Raw genomic sequence first — 18,005 nt, 5'->3', positions numbered from 1 at the left:
GTCTCTACCAAACACCAGCCCCCAGGGCTTCCTACCTGGCATCTCCCATCTCCTGCTCCACTAACTTTTTCCTCCCCAGAGGCCTGATTTAGCCCCTTGATCTACCCATCACCAGGGGCAGCCGGTGCGTATAGGCCGACTCGGCCATCACCTAGGGTGCCCAATGATGACGTCACGCCATTGAGGGCTGTGGAGGCATGGGCACCGATCACGCATTCTGCCTGGGGCACCAGTTGCCAGCAGCCCACCTCGGACCGCCCCTACCCATCATGTGACTTTATTTCCTCCACGTGCCAACGCACGTTAAATGTTACCCATCTCCACTGAAAGGGCCACACCCCGGTGATATCCCCATTCTAAATGCCCAGTCCTTCTCTGAATCGTTCTGAGCTCGTGGCCTGAGTGACTTCATGTGGTCAGGAGTTCCATAGGATAATTAAGCTGTGTGCCAATAAAAGATTTCTTTTCATTTGTTTTAAATATGCTACCTTTGTCTTTTTTTTAGATGTCCCCTTGATCTAATGTATTTTTGGTATTCATTTTACTTTGTTGATGGTTTTAATTTTTATTTATTCAACTCCATCCTTGCCAATCTGTTCTCTTTTTGGTTCCTATGCCAATCCGATCGGACACAGACCCATTTTGTCTCCGTCGCACAGCTTGAGGTGCTGACACCACTGTCGTTCAGATATGCACAGTCGCCTCCTCCCCTGATTTCAAACCTACAATCAGAAATCATGGGGCGAGAATTAGTTGGTAGCCAAGTCTTGTCGGTCACTCAGAGAGGAACAAATCTGCAGTTTGTTAAACTAAGGGCAACCTCCTGTGTGGGTGGATATTGTCAGTCTTGTGTAAGAGCATTTTATTGTGTGTTAGTTTATGCCAATTCACCAGCTGAGTGATGCTAAACCAGACTAGGCTGTTTAAACTGAAACAAGAATGTCCACACGGCCTTTTGCACTGGTTTAACTAAACCGGTTTAAAGTCACACCTGTCTACACTATGGAGAAGAGCGACCCTCTGGAGGTCAATCTTCTGACATTTGATTTAACGGGTCTAGTATAGACTCATTTGGTGATGAGTAAGAGAAGCCAATAAGAGGATGGGCTCCTGTATGCCTCCCACTGTGTAAACACTGAGGCTACGTCTAGACTATATCCCTTTTTTGGAAAAGGGATGTAAATTAGACATATCGCAATTGCTAATGAAGCGGGGATTTAAATCTCCCCCGCTTCATTAGCATAAAAATGGCTGCCGTTTTTTTCCGCAAGGAGCTTTGCCGGAAAAAAGCGCCAGTCTAGATGCTGACCTTGCGGAAAATAAAACCTTTTCCAAAAGATCCCTTATCCCTTATTTCAAGAGGGATAAGGGATCTTTTGGAAAAGGCTTTATTTTCCAAAAGATCAGCGTCTAGACTGGCGCTTTTTTCCGGCAAAGCTCTGTGCGGAAAAAAAGCGGCAGCTATTTTCATGCTAATGAAGCGGGGGAGATTTAAATCCCGCTTCATTAGCAATTGCGATATGTCTAATTTACATCCCTTTTCCAAAAAAGGGATGTAGTCTAGACGTAGCCCGAGGCAGCTCAGCTTAAGGTCGGCCGAATCCGGACACGCATTTTGCATACCTTAAGCCAACCTGCCTGGTCTGGTGTAGACCTGGCCTGAATTTAATGTGGGCTACTCAGGCTACAGACCAGCCCCAAGAGAGGCAGTGAAATTGCCCGCACAAGGGTCCTTGAGGAAGTGTTTAGTCCGTTCTTAAAATTTCGGTGCAGACGACTGGACTAGGTAACCTCTTTTGAGGCCCTTTCTAACCCTACATGTCCATGACTTTGATGATTCTCTGAATTGAGGCGGGGGCATTTAGCAAATGTGTATCTGCCTCCGCCTCTGCAAAAATGACTCACAAATTTAAAGCGGACCTCCACAGGTTTGCTGGACTCCATCTATGAATGGAGTTTCTAATGCTATAAATGCTATTACACTCTTCAGCCACTAGGGGGTGCGCTGTGTCAGGTGTCTTATTCAGGCAAACTTAAATAAAAATAAATTAACAGAGATGCCTTTCTCGTAGAACTGGAAGGGAAAGGTCATTGAGTCCAGTTCCTTGCCTTTACAGCAGGACCAAGTACCATCCCTTACAGATTTCATCCCAGATCCTTAAATGGTCTCCTCAAGAATTGAACTAACAACTCTGGGTTTAACAGGCCAAGACGCAAACCACTGAGCTATCCCTCTTCCCTTAAAAACTTCATTCTTCCTGATGTGGGTCTCTCTATAAAGCAAATTCTGTCTCCAGTCCATATGTGGTCCCACAGTCTGGCCTGTGAGGGGCAGCCGTGCTACCCACATTGTACACAAAGCACATGACAGTATCTTGGAGACAGAGAACAGAGGGCCTATAACTGGAGGGTGAGCCTATAACAACTGCCAACCAGGGATGCAAAACTTTTAAGCAGCTGGGCAGTAAATGTGAAACAAAGCCCCAACGAGGCAGGCGGGGACTAGCTACCACCCAGGGCGTTATTTACGATTAAATCAGGCATTGTCCGAGGAACAGTGGAGAGTTGGGTTCCATTGTGCTAGGAGATGTACAGAGTCACTAAGTTTCCCTGTCTCATGGTGCTGATCAACCTAGACCTGACAGACACAGGGCGGGGGAAAAGGTGGAACACCCCGGCAAGGTGAACAGAGGGACAGCAGCAAAGGTCATGTTAGCACTACAATATTTATTTGGTGGCTTTATTCAGGACGGGCTTAGCTAAAAGGAAAAGAGGGGGATGAAGTCAGGGCAAAGCAGAAGAGGGGCCGGGGTGGTGTGATGTGTCTGTGAATATGTCTACACTGCAAATCAATGTGTCACTGTAACACCAGCAGGCATTCCCGCACTAACCTGAGGCCACATCTTTACAAAACGGAAGATCCAACGCTTCTGTGATCAATCTTCTGGAGTTTGATTTAGTGAGTCTAGTGAAGACCCACTAAATCGAACTTAGAGGGCACCCCTATCAGCAGCCAGGACTTCTATTTCTCACTGTGGGGATTGCAGGGAAATGGAAAACAAAGCTACATCGATTCTAGCTACATAATCAACATAGCTGGTATTGCATATCTTGATTTGACCTTCCCTTTTAGTTTAGGCCTGGCCTCAATCTAGCCTGCATGGATAACAATGACGGTCTGGATGTCAACAATCCAGATGACAGTCTGGATGTCAGTGCGGGCTAGCCTCTAGACTACTCAGCCACGCTGCCATATTTCCCCACACTATAACACCGCCTTCATCTGGGGCACAGAAAGACCCTGCGACAGAGCAGGGTAAACAGAGAATTTGAAGCAAACAGAGATGAAATCCTAGAAGCTCTGCACTGGAGAGGTAGGTAACACTGTCACCGTGGCCATGTGGCTACGTTTTACTTTTCCATTCTAACCTAAAGACCCTGAAATACTGTATTTCCAGTTGGCTCCAACACACTGGTTTTCTCTGCAACGGCTGCTCCGTGCCACAGCAGATAGCTACTGTCTGCAGCACTCCTCCAACGGGTAAAATCATCATCATCACTCCCGCCTGCTTCCCTTACTCATTGCAGGAGTCCTGGCTGTGGATGGGGGGTGAGGGGGGCGAGCACCCTCTGAGTTTGATTTAGCTGGTATTTACTAGACCTGCTGAATCAAACTCCGGATGATTGATTGCAGCAGTATCAATCTTCTGTTTAGTGAATACATGGCCTAAGGTTAGCGTGGGAGGCCTGCTGGTGCTACAGTGACATATTGATTTGCAGTGTAGACATACTCACAGGCACATCATGCCTTCCCACCCGCACTTCTGCCTGCCCTGACTTCATCCCCTTCTTTTCCTCTTAGCAGAGCCCATCCTGACTGGGCTGTTTTGGACCCAGCTCAACAAGCTACAGTGAGAAAACCTGACATCAGTTTCTGGACAGTGGGACCATGTGATCCCCCTCCCCCATAACAAATTAAACCCAAAAGCGATGGAAATATTGACTTTTCCACCGGTTTTCACCCCTGTGGGTTTGTTGAGTTGATCTCCATTGGCGATCCCTCTGCACTTGGCACTCTAATACCGGAGATTTAGAACTGAGAAAATACATAGCCACAAACAGACTCACCGGCTGTCAAATTCAGTGCCATTGGGCCACCTCCATGGCTGGCTGGGCTCCCGTCGCAGGCCGATCCAATGGTAAACACTCCCTTTGTATCTCAGCAGGAACGCCTTCGAAACAAAGGAAAAAGCCTCAATCTTACTGTTTAGTACAGATTGCACCTCTCTAATCCGGCACCCTTGTGACCTGACTGGTGCCAAGCCAGAGAATTTGCTGAATCATACGAGGTCAATATTGTCTAGCAGCACTACCCACATGTCTACTGCTTGCTAGGCACTTAGAAGACATTTTGGGGTAAATTAGACCTAAATCACAGCTCAGAACACTGAGAGCCAGGACTGTTGGCTACAAACAAACTTTATGGGACTGTGGGAAACTTGGCCACACTCATGATAAGTGGACATCTGGCTAACGAACACCATGCCAGACTACAGAGGTTGCTGGACCAGAGAGTGCCAGACTAGGGAGGTTGTAAGTATTTCCATGGTGCTCCTCCCCAGATCAGCTGTAGCAAGGGCCTCTGAGACTCACCCATCTCTATTCAGTTCTAGCTTCAGCTGCACACAATGCTGAGAAACACACAGCCTTTAATTCTTGCCCAGAATTGAAGCTCTTCAAAAGAGCAACCAACTGAACTTTCAGAACCTACTCCGTTCCTCTGGCTCACTGGAGGATAGACAGATGTTGCTTTAAGTTCTAATCTGTTTAGGTTTGTGCTGATCGGCTGGACAATGCAGCTAAATGAAAACCTGAGACACTCCCGAGAGAATGATCAATCTCAAGGCTTTAGCTAAAGTTCCGATTCCAAGTGTTTGTGGCACTTGGGTACATTAAACTTGTCAGGGTGTGTGGCTTATGACAAATATAACAACCTTCCGCAGTATCTTTGGGAATCATCGCATTCAATGTTTCCCCTCATCTTTTCCATCCATGTGAATATTTTTTTCATCAATGCGTGGAATAAATTTGTCTAGCTGCACCAAAGCGTGTGAAAATGTGCACCACCCGTAAAAACACAAACTTAGGTGGGCACTCTGCTGATCAGCCGGGCAGCATCTGACTCTCCCCTGAGCAGCCTCACAATGGCACAGCTTACAGGGAACACGGACAGTATTGCATTTATGGCTGGTTTATATTTGGCACCCTGCCCATAATGTCTATCAGACTAGACAAAATCTATAAGGTGAAAATCACCAGCAAGGGAGCATGGGAAGCATTTTAGGCCACCTTCCTCTATTGGCACAAAGCAAAATAGGGCACAAGCTCATGTCTTTGCTTGAGAGGGGACGTATAAGGAAAAGCATGTTGCTCCGTGCAGTGGGTAGGGTACTAGAAGGCAAAGAGAACGTTTACAATGAAGGGAAAATGCCTGCAATGTGCAATAGCAGTTTTTCATGTAAGCTGAGTGCATGGGCGGCCACCCAAGAGAGATTCAAATGCTGCCCAGCGGATTAGCACAGCACTCACAGCTGTCAGTGTACGTTTCCACCGGTGGTGCACATCCGCACCTGCCTCCGCTCACATAAAATTTATTCTGCACACGCATGGATAACGTTAAGAGGGAACGCTGGGCAAGAACTGGGCAAAATCAGGCCGTCTCTTCCTCCAGACACTCCTCCCATCCGTCCCTCCCTCTGGAACAGCTGGCTATGCTGGGCGGGGAATGACCGTGCCTCTCCCCCCCCATCTATCATCAGGGCTGGAGTTGTTTCCTCCCTGGCTCCCTGCCATGCAGAGCTCAGAGGAAGCCAAAGGAGGCAGCCAATGAGCAAATCTAATCACGCCCCGCCCAGAACCCAGGAAAGCTCTTTCCCTGCCCTCCTGGCATGGAATACGCCGCCCTCCCACCCCTCCTGCTGCCCTCCCCCCCATTGGCTCACTGTCCATTGTGCCAGGATCACACTAGTGCATTCACAACAGCTCTCACCATCTCCTGAGTGCCGTCAATCCCAGCCAGGGAGGCGCCGTGGGAACTGCAGTAACTCTGGCTGGCCGTCCAATTCCTTTCTTCCTCGGAGAAGAAGTAACATTGCCCCTGGTAGCCGACCCAGCCGTCCGGGCACGAGGGGACGTCTGCGTAGTCCAAACACGGCCCCGCTGTTCTGGCTGAAACGGAGAACGTGACACAAGGTCAGAGGGCGGGCCGTCCCCGTCTCAGCTCAGTAGCCAAGGGAAAGAAATAGAAACGACCCCCTTACAAAGTCTCAGAGAACCCCCTAACTGCTTGGCAGCAGTGGTGGCCATGACAATTTCAAGAAGACATGCAGGACATGATCTCACCAGCCAAAAATGTAACAAATGAATGGGGGTGGCGAACGCATAAGAACATAAAAACGGCCACACTGGGTCAGGCTGAAGAATCATCTAAGCCCAGAGTCCTGTCTGCTGACAGTGGCCAATGCCAGGTGCCCCAGAGGGAATGAACAAAACGGGATCATCTCTCCTGTCGCTCATTCCCAGTTTCTGACAAACAGTGACTAAGGACTAGTGTTCCCTCTAAGCTAAGCTCTTGTGCGGGCACCAGGAGAAATTCAAATCCCACACAGCTAATCAGGAGAGTGTCCACAGTGCCCAGAGCCAACAGCAGGTGTTCCTACTAGTCGTACACATCTGCACTTGCCTTGGTGCACAGAACAAAATGTATTCTGCACCTGGACAGAACTGCTTAGAGGGACTATTGCTAGGGACACTTTTCCTACCCATCCTGGCTAATAGTCATTGATGGATGTATCCTCCATGAATTTATCTAGCTCTTTTTTGAACTCTGGTACAGTCTTGGCCTTCACATCATCTTCCAGCAAGGAGTTCCACAGATTGACTGTGTTCGTATGAAGAAATGCTTCCCTTGGCTTGTTTTAAACCTGCTGCCTATTCATTTGATGACCCATAGTTCTTACGGAAGTAAAATAACTCTTCTTTATTCACTTTCTCCCTCATGATTTTATAGACATCTATCATACCCCTTCTTCATTTCTTTTCCAAGCTGCAAAGTGCCAGCTTTATTAATCTCTCCCTATATGGCATCCCTTCCAGACCCTTAAGCATTTTTGTTGCCCTTTTCTAAACTTTTTCCAATGCCAAGATAACTGTTTTTGAGATGAGGCCACCACATCTGCACGCAGTATCAACATGAATGCATACTCTGGATTTATATAGGGGCAATAAGATACTTGCTGTTTTGGCATGGGATTCCTTTAGAGCTAAGGCCGGCCCTGGTCCAGCTCCCTTTCCATTTTTCAACCAGCATAAAAACGAAGCATGAGGCAACAGGAGCTAAGAGCCAGGCAGCCCTTTGGCTAAGCGTTCCCTAGCGGCGGCGGCTCTCCCAAACCTCACAAGGACATCAGTTACAGCCCTGCACAGAAAGCCAGCCAGCTCCAGAAAATGCAGAGAGGGAATCGGTAAGAGCTGTGCACTCACCTGCTAGGACCGCTGCCGTGGCGATCAAAGCCGAGAAGAGGAGTGTGAACGGGATTGCTGCGGCGAGGATTTTAACGGTTCGTGTCTTATTGAATTTATGACCTGAAAGAGACCAACATATGAACTCTCCTGGAGCTGCTGGGGGTGGGGGAGGGAATCAGACTGATTGATTGACCATAGCCCCATGCAGAGACAGAGGGGAATTTGCACATTCCGTAGTCAAGCAAATGTAACTAGCTACAGAGCAGATCCAAATCCGTAGCTACCTTTGAATATGGGCTTGTGAATTTCCTCCAGGGCTTTTCAACAGCACTGATCACTCCACAGGTTCAACCTCTTTAGTCCGGCACTCTGTGGTCACAACCTCCGTGGTCCGGCGTGATTGTAATTCACCAGATGTCCCTTACCTTGGGTGTGGCCAAGTTTCCCGTGGTCCCACAAAGTTTGTTTACAGCACCAGCCCTGGCTCTCCGGGTTCTGTGCTGTTCTTTAGCTCTAATTTGGCCCTAAATGTCTTCTCAAGAGCCCAGCAAGCAGTGGAAATGTTGATGCTGCTGCCAGACAATATTGACTTCCCATGGTCTGGCAAACTTTCTGTTTTGGGACCGGTCAGGTCCCAAGGGTGCTGGACTCGAGAGGCTCAACCTGTAGTAACTCGGAGAGAGATTTAAACATTAGAGACCAGCATGGAGCAAGCCGACCTGCCTGCTACCCGGCTGCACTTTGCTGTCACGTCCCAGCCACGCAATTAGGGATAGGCAGCCCTGAACTAGAAAGGGAGAAAACGAGGGCTGCAATAAGCGGGATGCAAATGGCAGGCCCACCAAAGGCCCCTGTACCCCGTTATGCAGCCATAACCACTTGGCTGCAGGGAAAATAGTAGCAGTAGAGGCAAAGCAAGCAACGGTGCTCATAGGACACCCACACAGTGATCAGCTCCCTGCTGCAATCACAGCCAGATGTTGTGGGAGATGAAAAGACGGATGCATTTGCATAAGCCGTGGTGTTTCTTGTGGGCAGAGGGGCTCCCCCTACCTGGCTCCCTTCCTTGTAGAGGTCCATTGCTGTTAAGGGGTGTAGATAGCTGTTCCTCCTTACAAGTCTGGGAGCCATTGCACATCTTTTGATGCTCTGTGTCATGCTCTGGGAAAATAAAAACAGTTCTGTTTGAACACACTGCCCACGATACCAACAGATGATGTTACCAAGCAGCAAGAGGGAAAAGATTTTCTAGGGGGTGTTCCCTTGGTGCATTGTTTTTCCACTTACGTTGTTATTCGGTGTCTGCATTACAATACAGCATTGCTGTGACGGACCGGGCTGTGTCTGGGCACAGCTGAGGGCGTCCGCTCAGGGCGAATTGCTTAAATCCGGGGCTCCTTACAGCCCCCCTGACTGGTGACCTCTCCAAACAGGCCACAAACCAGTTTCACAGAGCGCTTCAGCTGCCTGCCTGAAGCCTCCCGAGCAAAACCCCTCCGACACCCTAGCAATATCCGTGCCCCAGATGGCCCCGGGCCTATACACAGGTGGGGGGGTCCTAGCACCCAATCCCACCTACCCCGAACAAGTTCTGTCCGGTTCCAAGAAACCAGGCACAGATCCCTGGTCAATTTACCCTCTGGATCTTACCCACAAATCACGCTGGGCCAATCCTTTAGAATCTAAAACTAAAGGTTTATTATCACAAGAAAGAAAAGCCTGAGAGTAAGGTTATTAAAGTCCAGCACGTTACATGCACCGAATCTCCCAGTTCTCGATGCAGGCTCTAGCAGAGATGTACAGCTGCTGGTTTAAAAATTCTTATTGCACATCCTACGATCAGGATGGGTCCACAGGTCTTCCGGGCTCTTCAATCCCTGCAGTGCTGCCTCTGGGATGAAGTGCTGAGCTGAGAACAAAATGGCATCGACCACATGGCCTCTTTATACCTCCTTCCTGGCCTCTTCTGGTCTCAGCTGGTCACCTGGTCCTCAGCCTCTCTCTGCTGGCAGCTCTTAGGTCTCTGCCCTCATGCTTTAGGTGTGTCTTTGGCCCATCAAGTGCCATTGTTCTACAGGGCTTCGCTACTCAGCCTGTCCATAGCAATGCTTAACCACATTCCAAGAAATATTCAGCTTCCACACAGATTCCTACCTACACACACAGACATTATACACTCACATAAACAGTGTACACAGGATCAGAAAACAAGCTCCCATTCAATACCCCACATGGCTCCCTTTTATACCAATTTCTGGGGCCAACACCCCCACCTAGGGGTGCAGCAGCGATCTGGCTGCTTCCCTCCAATTCGGTAATGTGACACACGGTACCAACAGATGATGTCACCAAGCAGCAAGAGGGAAAAGATTTTCTAGGGGGTGTTCCCTTGGTGCATTGTTTTTCCACTTACGTTGTTATTCGGTGTCTGCATTACAATACAGCGTTGCGCACACATCACAAAAAGCTGTTCTCTGCCCCCAGGAGCTTACAATTTCAGGGCTGCTCTACAGGTAAAATGCTGCACCAGTGCAGCTGTGGCGTGTTAATGAACATGCTTCCAGCCAGGGATTTTCAAGCAGCGGCACATGTACCCCGGGGGGTACTCAAAGGTCTTGTAGAGTGGGCAACCAGCAGCACATCGCGGTTCTACTATCCTACGTTGCCCACCGCTGTCCAAAGAGGCAGGGTGCCTCAGAGTGACTTTTAATTAATTACCTTTGGTCCCACTCCACAACGGAGACCAGCGGAGCTAAGTTACTATTTTCCAGCCAGGGCGGTCGGACTCTGGGCTGAAACCGAGGGCCAAACCCTGCTGACGGGGCTGAAAACAGGTAATTTAACTTCACAGGCCCTAATTAATTAGCAAGCTGCTTCCAGCCTCTAATGCCAGCCCTGACGCTTATTCAGAATTTACTGAATGAGAGTTCACAGAGTCATAGAAGATGAGGGTCGCGTGGGGTCTCAAGAGGTGATCTCGAGCAGTGTTTCTCAACCAGTGGTACGAGTACCCTTAGGGGGACTTGAGACACGTCTGGGGGGGGGGGGGGGGGGGGAGGTGGTACGTCAACACAACTGAAATTTGGAGAAAACTGAATTTTTGTTTTAAGTTTTACAGCACTTTATTATTTTTGTCCTTTTTACACCCCAAAACTCCATTGCCTGCCCGGCTTCAATTAAGTTGTTTAAACAAATGTGTTGCAACCGTAAGGGGAAAAGAAATGCGTGTCTGAAAACTGTAAGTACTGGGGGTACTTCTAATTTTATTTTTTTAAAGGGGTACTGTATAAAAAAAAGCTTGAGAAACACTAATCTTGTCCAGTCCCCTGGAAGAGTTTAATGGACACCGTTTTCCCAAGACTTAGTGGGAGAGGCTGTTGTAATCGTTTTGTTTTGAGTCCTAAGAGGTTCATTAACAGAAAGAGGCTGAGAAACATTGCCCTAAAGCAGGGGTGGGGAATCTATGACCCGGGGGCCAAATCCAGCCCCCTGCTTGCCTGGATCTGGCCCCTGAAGCTCAGAGTTCCCCACCACCCAGCATTGGGGGGTTGGTGTTCAAGATCTGCAGGCCCCTTCCTGCCCAGACCCCAAACCCTCAAGCCGCTTCTGCACCCTAGCTCCCTCCCAGACCCAACTTCCCAGCAAGCCCTTCCCACACCCTGAACCCCTCATTTTTGGCCCCCACCCAAAACATAAGGGACCACAAAATCTACTCTCCTGGGCCACACTAGGTTCTGGGTGCGAGAGGATTGTGTGTGTGTGGGGGGGGTTCCTTCTTGTGTGCGGCCCTTCACTGATTTTTCAGCGGCCCCCCCAACCGCAAAATTTTCCCTGCCCAGTCCTAAAGCAAAAGTCAGTCTGAGATATGCAAAACGTGGCAGCTGTAATAGGCGTTACAGAACACTTTCAGTTTTACTAATGATTTGGTCCCTGCCCCCCACCGCCCTGCCTGCTAAAACCCGGCTTCTCTTCAGCCTGAAACCCACTGCAGTCCCAGAAGCAGGTTTGTTTTACAGCAGACCTGGCTCCCCTCAGTTTTTGGAGTCAGTGTGGCCTAGTGCGGGTGTGTGTGCTTACCTCTTCGCCTCCCCCCATCTGGACCCCAGTCTCTCTGCTCCTCCTCCCCCACATGGTTACATTAAATCACTTGTGGGCTTTGCAACATGACTCCAACCCCTCTCCCTAAATAACGAGTAAGTGTGAAACCCGGGCACTTGTTCCCTGCTTCCCCAGATCCCTGAGAAGTGAACTCACCGAGTCCCGAGACTGAAAGAGAAAGAGCAATTGTGAGCACGGAACTATATGTGGGAAAACTCCACCCAGTAAACACTGTAAGAGGAAGGCAAACTATTGCAAGTTGCCAGCTGCAGAGGGGAGTAGATTACATATCACGTAATTGAATCGTTGAGTAACCTCATGATTTTTTATTGGATACTCAACCATTTATATCATCCCCAGGGACAGGACCAGCAGCCAGTGGGTTCTGGCCCCACTCCTGAGGAGCCTCCTGACTGGGGGAACTGGGGAGTCTGAGCACCTAGACCCAGCACAAGCTAGAACTCAGATGGGCTGCCTGCCCCTCTGACTCCTAATACACTTTAAATGCAGAGCCACCGCAGGGGTAGGTCCCAGACCAAGTTTGAGCCAGGGCTGAGTCAGGCTGCTTCCTAGCCTGCTAAAAAATTTACTGGAGGGGCAAGGGGGAGAAAAAAGAATGCATATAGTATATAGCAGTAACTGATAGGCTTTTGCTTATCAATTAGTCAACCACACTATTACATCCTCAGGCTACGTCTAGACTGGCATGATTTTCTGGAAATGCTTTTAGCAGAAAACTTTTCCGTTAAAAGCATTTTCGGAAAAGCGCGTCTAGATTGGCAGGACACTTTTCCGCAAAAGCACTTTTTCCGGAAAAGCGTCCGTGGCCAATCTAGACGCGCTTTTCCGCAAAAAAGCCCCGATCGCTATTTTCGGAAAAAGACTTTTGCCCGAACGGGAGCAGCATAGTATTTCCGGAAAAGCACTGATGATTTTACATGAGATTGTCAGTGCTTTTGCAGAAATTCAAGCGGCCAGTGTAGACAGCTGGCAAGTTTTTCCGCAAAAGCAAATGATTTTGCAGAACAACTTGCCAGTCTAGATACAGCCCTAGAGGGGAGAAAGGCATCCGTTTTATTTGGGGGCTGAAAGGGACACAACGGTGGAATGAAGCACAAAGCTGATCACTGACTGAACAGCTGGATGTGGATCCCCGCTTTCTCACAGACACTCCATGAGGATTAATGGTCCCGCTAATCTTTTCCATCCAGTTGCGGATTTTTTCCATCCATGTGCGGAATAATTTTACATGCACCAAAGTGTGTGTGAAAGTGCACCACCAGTAGACACAAAAGACCACGCAGTGGGTGCTCTGCTAATCAGCTGGACAGCAGTGGAATCTCTCCTGAGCAGCCTCACATGGGCCCAGCTTTCAGGGAACACTGCATCCATGCTCTGCCTCGAAGGGTAAATACAGATACCAACAGTGGCAGGAAAAGTACTCTAGATGGAGAAATGTGTGAGTGATCAGGATTGTGGACAAGGGAACATTGTGAGACCGATCTCATCCGTACTTCTTGGGAACAAGGGGGGGGGGAGAAGCAATTTCCAATCCCCTTTCCTGAAAATAACAGTGCAAAGGTCAGTGCAAACCTGGAGTAAATTGAGGAGGGCTCACTGAATTAACTCAGTGCCAGAAATCAGACTCCAGCCCTGACTGCCGGGGCTACAGTGGGTTCACTTTGCATTTACACCACAGACCCTGAGATCAGAAGTCAGACCTGGCACCATCAGCTTCACACAGCTGGTTTCCCCATGCTCGATTGCTGCCCCCCAGGGAAGACGCCCTCAGCTGCATTCTAGCTGCTCCTGGGTGGCAGATGAGGGAAGCATTCAGACGCCCTTTTTGCGGCCCTGTCTCTGGCTATTGAACCCATTTTAGGGAAGCAAGGCCCAAGTCAAGCTCAGGGAAAGGGAAGGCAAGTCCTGATTCACAGTGGCAGTCAGGGCAGCGCATGGGAAAGAGCAGCTGGAGTCTATGGGTGTGTCTAGACTACAGGGTTTTGTCGACAAAGTGGACTTTTGTCGACCAAACTATACGTGCGCCTACACTACCGCCAAGTTCTGTCGACATAACGACTTAGCAGTTTTGTCAACAGCTGTAAACCTCATTCTGTGAGGAATAACGCCCTTTGTCGGCAGAGTTCTGTCGATAGACGGCATTATTGCATCTACACTGTCCTTTGCGTATACACTGTCACGTCGACAAAGCAGCTTGCTTTGTCGACAGAACTGGCTGTAGTATAGATGCTCTTTGTCAACAGAAGCTTTGTTGACTGTATCTGTGGACAAAACATTGTTGAAAAAAGCCTGTAGTCTAGACATACCCTATGATGCAGGTTGGAGGAAGGACGAGGAAGGGATGGAATTCCGTCCAGCTGGCTGTTCCTGATTGGCTGGCTACAGCATAGCCAAGTCTGAGTTTCCACCCCCCTCCCACCTCAGCCTTCTGGCCTGTATTCCAGTGGAGAAACTGAAAAGAGCGAGAAAGAAGAAAGGGAAGAGGAAAGTAGGGATGTAAGCGACCATTCCAATAGCCGACTACCCCATAAGCCTAGGCTGATCAGGTAGTCAAATTTACTATTTGTATTTCCCTCTCCTCCCACTGCTGCTATATGAGAGGCAGCAAAGGGGGGGCAGGAGCCGGTGCTGGGGGAAGCCAGCTTAAAAGCCAGTTCCCCCCAGCATTGTCTCCATGATGCTGCCTTCCCCATGCTGTTGCCTTTATCAGCAGTGCTGAGCAGTGGGGCAGGGGAGGCTGGACAGATGGGGCTGCTGGACCCCGTGTGAGCCGGGACTGAACATGCTCAATCCCAGCTCACGCCATGTCCAGGAGCTACCCCCACTGCGGCTTTGCAGTTTAAAAGTAGTAGGAGCCAGGCTACAAACTAGAAGATACTTTGCAGGGTAAGAAAGTCTCTGGTTTTTATCATTACTAGGCGGTAACTTTATAACAGCCGTACCCCGCCTGGAGCTTTAGGGAGAGTGCTTTTATCAACAGGAAACCAGCAATAACCCAGCAGGATCAGACCCACAGTCCATGTAGCTCAGTCTCCCGTCTCTGAGCACCAGCTGCTACAAAGGACAGATAACAAAATCTGGCAGTGGTCACATAAATATTTGCTCTCAGGAAAAGTCACTGCCTGACCCTTTACTGGCTTGAAGCACAGAACTTTAGAGCCCTTCTCAAACATGTCCATTTTTAGTGGTTAACAACAAAAAATTCTGAGTGTCGAACTTTGGATACTCACATTTGTCCTATAAAAGTCCAAGCCCTCTGTGATCTTGCCAAGTTCCTGGCCTCAATGGTTTCTTGTGGTAATGAGTTCCACAGACTAATGTATGCATTGTGTGTATTTCCTGTTATAGCCTCACCTGCTTTTCAGCCAAGCCTTTATGCCAGGCTGATTGTTTTAATACTGATCCAGGCTTCCTGTTTTCTCTGCAAGGTGGTTTCACCACTGCAGATCCACCAACCGTCCTTCTCCAGCCTCAATCCCTAAGATCAGTCCTGCAAGTGCTAGTAGTACTGTTGAATCTCTCTACTCCGGCACTCTCTGATCCAGCAACCTCCATGGTCCGGCATAATTTCAGTTAGCCAGATGTCCACTTATCATGGGTATAGCCAAGTTTCTTGCCATCCCATAAAGTTTATACCCACCAGTCTTGGCTCTCAGGGTTCTGTGCTGTTCTTTAGCTCTAATTTACCCCCAAAATGTCTTCTAAGAGCCCAGTAAGAAGTGGACGTGTCAGTAATGCTGCTAGACAATATTGACCTTCCATGGTCTGGCAAATACACTGGTGCTGAACCAGTCAAGTTCCAGGGTGCCAGACTAGAGAGGTATCAGAGGGGTAGCCGTGTTAGTCTGACGAAGTGGGTCTTTGCCCACGAAAGCTTATGCTCCTACACTTCAGTTAGTCTATAAGGTGCCACAGGACTCCTCGCCGCTTTTGCAGACTAGAGAGGTTCAACCTATACTGCTCTCCCACAAGGAGCAGAGACTATCTTTGCTCTGTAGGCGTACAGCACCTAACACAATGGGTCCATGATTAGGGCTCCTTGGTGCTATAGTGATACAAATGAATAATAAAAAGGTGGCAGAAAAATTTGATCTGACTCTCCCTGCAGGGATGTTCCAGAAAGAGCTGCTAACAGAAAAGCTGGGGAAACATCAGGCTTATAAATGTGCTAGAGAGACTGGGATGGCGCCATATGAAACAAACATAAAAGCTTCAGAGGGGGAGACAAATTAGTCTTTAACTGGAAAAACTTAAACAACTAATAGTCTAGCAGCACCTTAGAGACTAACAAAACATGTAGATGGGATCCTGAACTTTCATGGCTGCAACCCACTTCTTCAGATGACTGGTATATTAAAAGTCCAGATCCAAGAATAAATAAGGGAAGGTAGGGGAGGGGAGCAGGGGAAGAAAAAAATAGTGAATTAGATTGTTATTAGTCTCTTCTAACTTGAAGAATCTAATTTGCTATTTTTTTCCTTTTCCCCCCTGCCTTCCCTTATTTATTCTTGGATCTGGATTTTCAATGCTCCAGTCATCTGAAGAAGTGGGCTGTGTCCATGAAAGCTCATGATCCCATCTACATGTTTTGGGAGTCTCTAAGGCACTGTTTCCCAAATGGTGTTTTGTGGAACCCTGGGGTTCTGTGAAGTGAAAATAAGGGCTCCATGAGAAAATTCCATGACAATAACTTTTTATACATATTAGTTTTTTAGCTTTATTTTTTACCCATTAAATGTGATTGTTGTTTTTAAATATGTGCAGTTAAACAAATGCTAAACAAGGTCCACAGTTAGTTTATTATTCTTACTTATTTGTGGTCTATTTTTTCAGCTCCATGTATTAGGGGTTCCGGAAAACAGTTTCGAGTTTAAAAGGGTTCCGTGGCCAAATAAAATTGGGAAACACGGAGCTAAGGACATTTATCTTAGGGCAGTAAAACCAAGGAAGGAAAATATCGTCGATTTGCTCAGTGACACGGAATGGCCACTCGGTGGCACCAGAGCCTTTGACACAGCAATGACCGACTCTGAAATCGGTGTATCCACTTTCTATTCTAGCAGAGGCATTTGTTTGGAGTGTGTTTGCGCCATGTTCCTACCTACCCCAGAGTGACTGATGCCAGAAACCAGAATGGGATGCAGCACAGGGCAGAGGTTGGGTGTGATACAGCCTACAGGAACACAGACTGCCCCCCAGGATCAGTGGGGGTCAGGGAACCCCAAAGTGTATCCTGGGATAAATGCAGCTGGGGGCCATGCACCCCAGTGACTGTGCCCCAGGATCAGTGCAATGGGGGGCAGTGACTGATCCCCATGAACAGTGGTGGGGCAGTGCTGGCTCCCATTGTTACTACCCCCTAAAGCTCTCTGTGTAACCACGTAGATACGAGCACCAGGGTTTGAAGGCTGCAATTGCTCCTCGTGTCGACACTAGACTCGCTCCCGCTTGGATTGCACGGGGCCATAGCTCCCGCGTCCATTCCTCTCCCGCGTTATGGGCGGGTAACAAACAGATCGGCCTTTTCCGGGCGCGTTACTTCGCGCTCTATCACGTGTAAACAGCCCGGCTTCTGGTATTTAAGCCGCCCGTCTGCCTTTCAAAACAAGCCACTTCGGAGGGTTCCACTTTGCGTCGCCAGGCCATCCAAAGCGCCCTCCGTCCCGTTATGCACCACCAGAAATGCCCCAAGAGTCACAGACCGACAACTGCGCCCCTCCACTTCCCCTTCTCCCCCTTGTGGAGCCCCACGACAGCCCCCAGACATAGCCCAACCATGCCAATCCCCCCGTGCTGCAGCCCCTCGCAGCTCGCAGCCCCCAACCCCCCCAACCCCCACCCCGAGGCGCTGCACCAGCAGGACCACCGGCCAGAGCACAGCTCCGGATGAGCATTAAGACCAGGCACACAAACCGCGAACTGCAGCGCACCCAGCAGCCAGTCAGGGAGAGGAAAACCGCAGGGTGCGGGCAGCTGTTGCCAGTGCCCCACACACCTAGTGTTCCAGGGAAGCCCATGTAGAAAGCGGGCAGAGAACTCCAGTCCCAGCTGATTGCCTCCAAGATTCTAAGTTCGAACGGCGAGACACTTGTTTGTAACTTCGCGCTCGAGAACGTGATTGGCTCCCGTGTGTGGGTGGGAGGCGGGGAAACACCCAGCCTGGGAGCCACAGGCACCGGGGGAAGAAAGGGGGCAACGCCAGAGTCTCCCACGCGGCAATGAGGGGGGCGCAGAGAGACCCGGTTCCGTAGAGACACAAGGGGAGAATAGGGAGCGTTGGAGACCCAGCCCCAGCCATACCGGGAACCAGTGGGGCGACGGGCAAACCCCAGCCCCACAGACAGCCGAGGGGCAAGGGGGGG

At 49.3% G+C, this 18,005-nt stretch overlaps 1 protein-coding gene across 2 annotated transcripts; it reads right to left on the bottom strand.

Moving 5' to 3' along the window:
* Positions 1–539: 539 nt before the first annotated feature.
* Positions 540–17,675, bottom strand: LOC142823114 (C-type lectin domain family 2 member D-like). Of its 2 annotated transcripts, none has more exons than XM_075913455.1 (6): positions 17,639–17,675; positions 8,578–8,685; positions 7,543–7,644; positions 6,050–6,228; positions 4,129–4,232; positions 540–722 (listed from the first exon to the last, which is right to left on the bottom strand). In XM_075913455.1, exons 1-6 carry the CDS (start codon positions 17,658–17,660, stop codon positions 566–568), a joined length of 672 nt encoding a protein of 223 aa, XP_075769570.1. In that variant the 5' UTR covers positions 17,661–17,675; the 3' UTR covers positions 540–565. The 2 variants fall into 2 exon arrangements, with proteins under 2 accessions (XP_075769570.1, XP_075769571.1); XM_075913456.1 differs by lacking the exon at positions 17,639–17,675 and adding an exon at positions 9,278–9,416.
* Between the last annotated feature and the right edge of the window lie 330 nt (positions 17,676–18,005).

Source organism: Pelodiscus sinensis, chromosome 32 (genome assembly GCF_049634645.1).
Source record: "Pelodiscus sinensis isolate JC-2024 chromosome 32, ASM4963464v1, whole genome shotgun sequence".
NCBI classification, from domain to species: domain Eukaryota; kingdom Metazoa; phylum Chordata; order Testudines; family Trionychidae; genus Pelodiscus; species Pelodiscus sinensis.
The sequence above is the reverse complement of the archived record's forward strand: the minus strand, read 5'-3'. Positions and strand labels throughout refer to the sequence as shown.

Bases quoted from the DNA above. Each gene is read 5' to 3' on its own strand.
- LOC142823114 (XM_075913455.1), bottom strand. From the start codon at position 17,660: ATGGGCTTCCCTGGAACACTAG. The intron at 7,645-8,577 runs GTAGGGGGAGCC...GGTCTCTTTCAG, and splicing joins TCTACAAGGAAGGGAGCCAG to GTCATAAATTCAATAAGACA. The intron at 4,233-6,049 runs GTGAGAGCTGTT...TTTGTTTCGAAG, and splicing joins TTGACGGCACTCAGGAGATG to GCGTTCCTGCTGAGATACAA.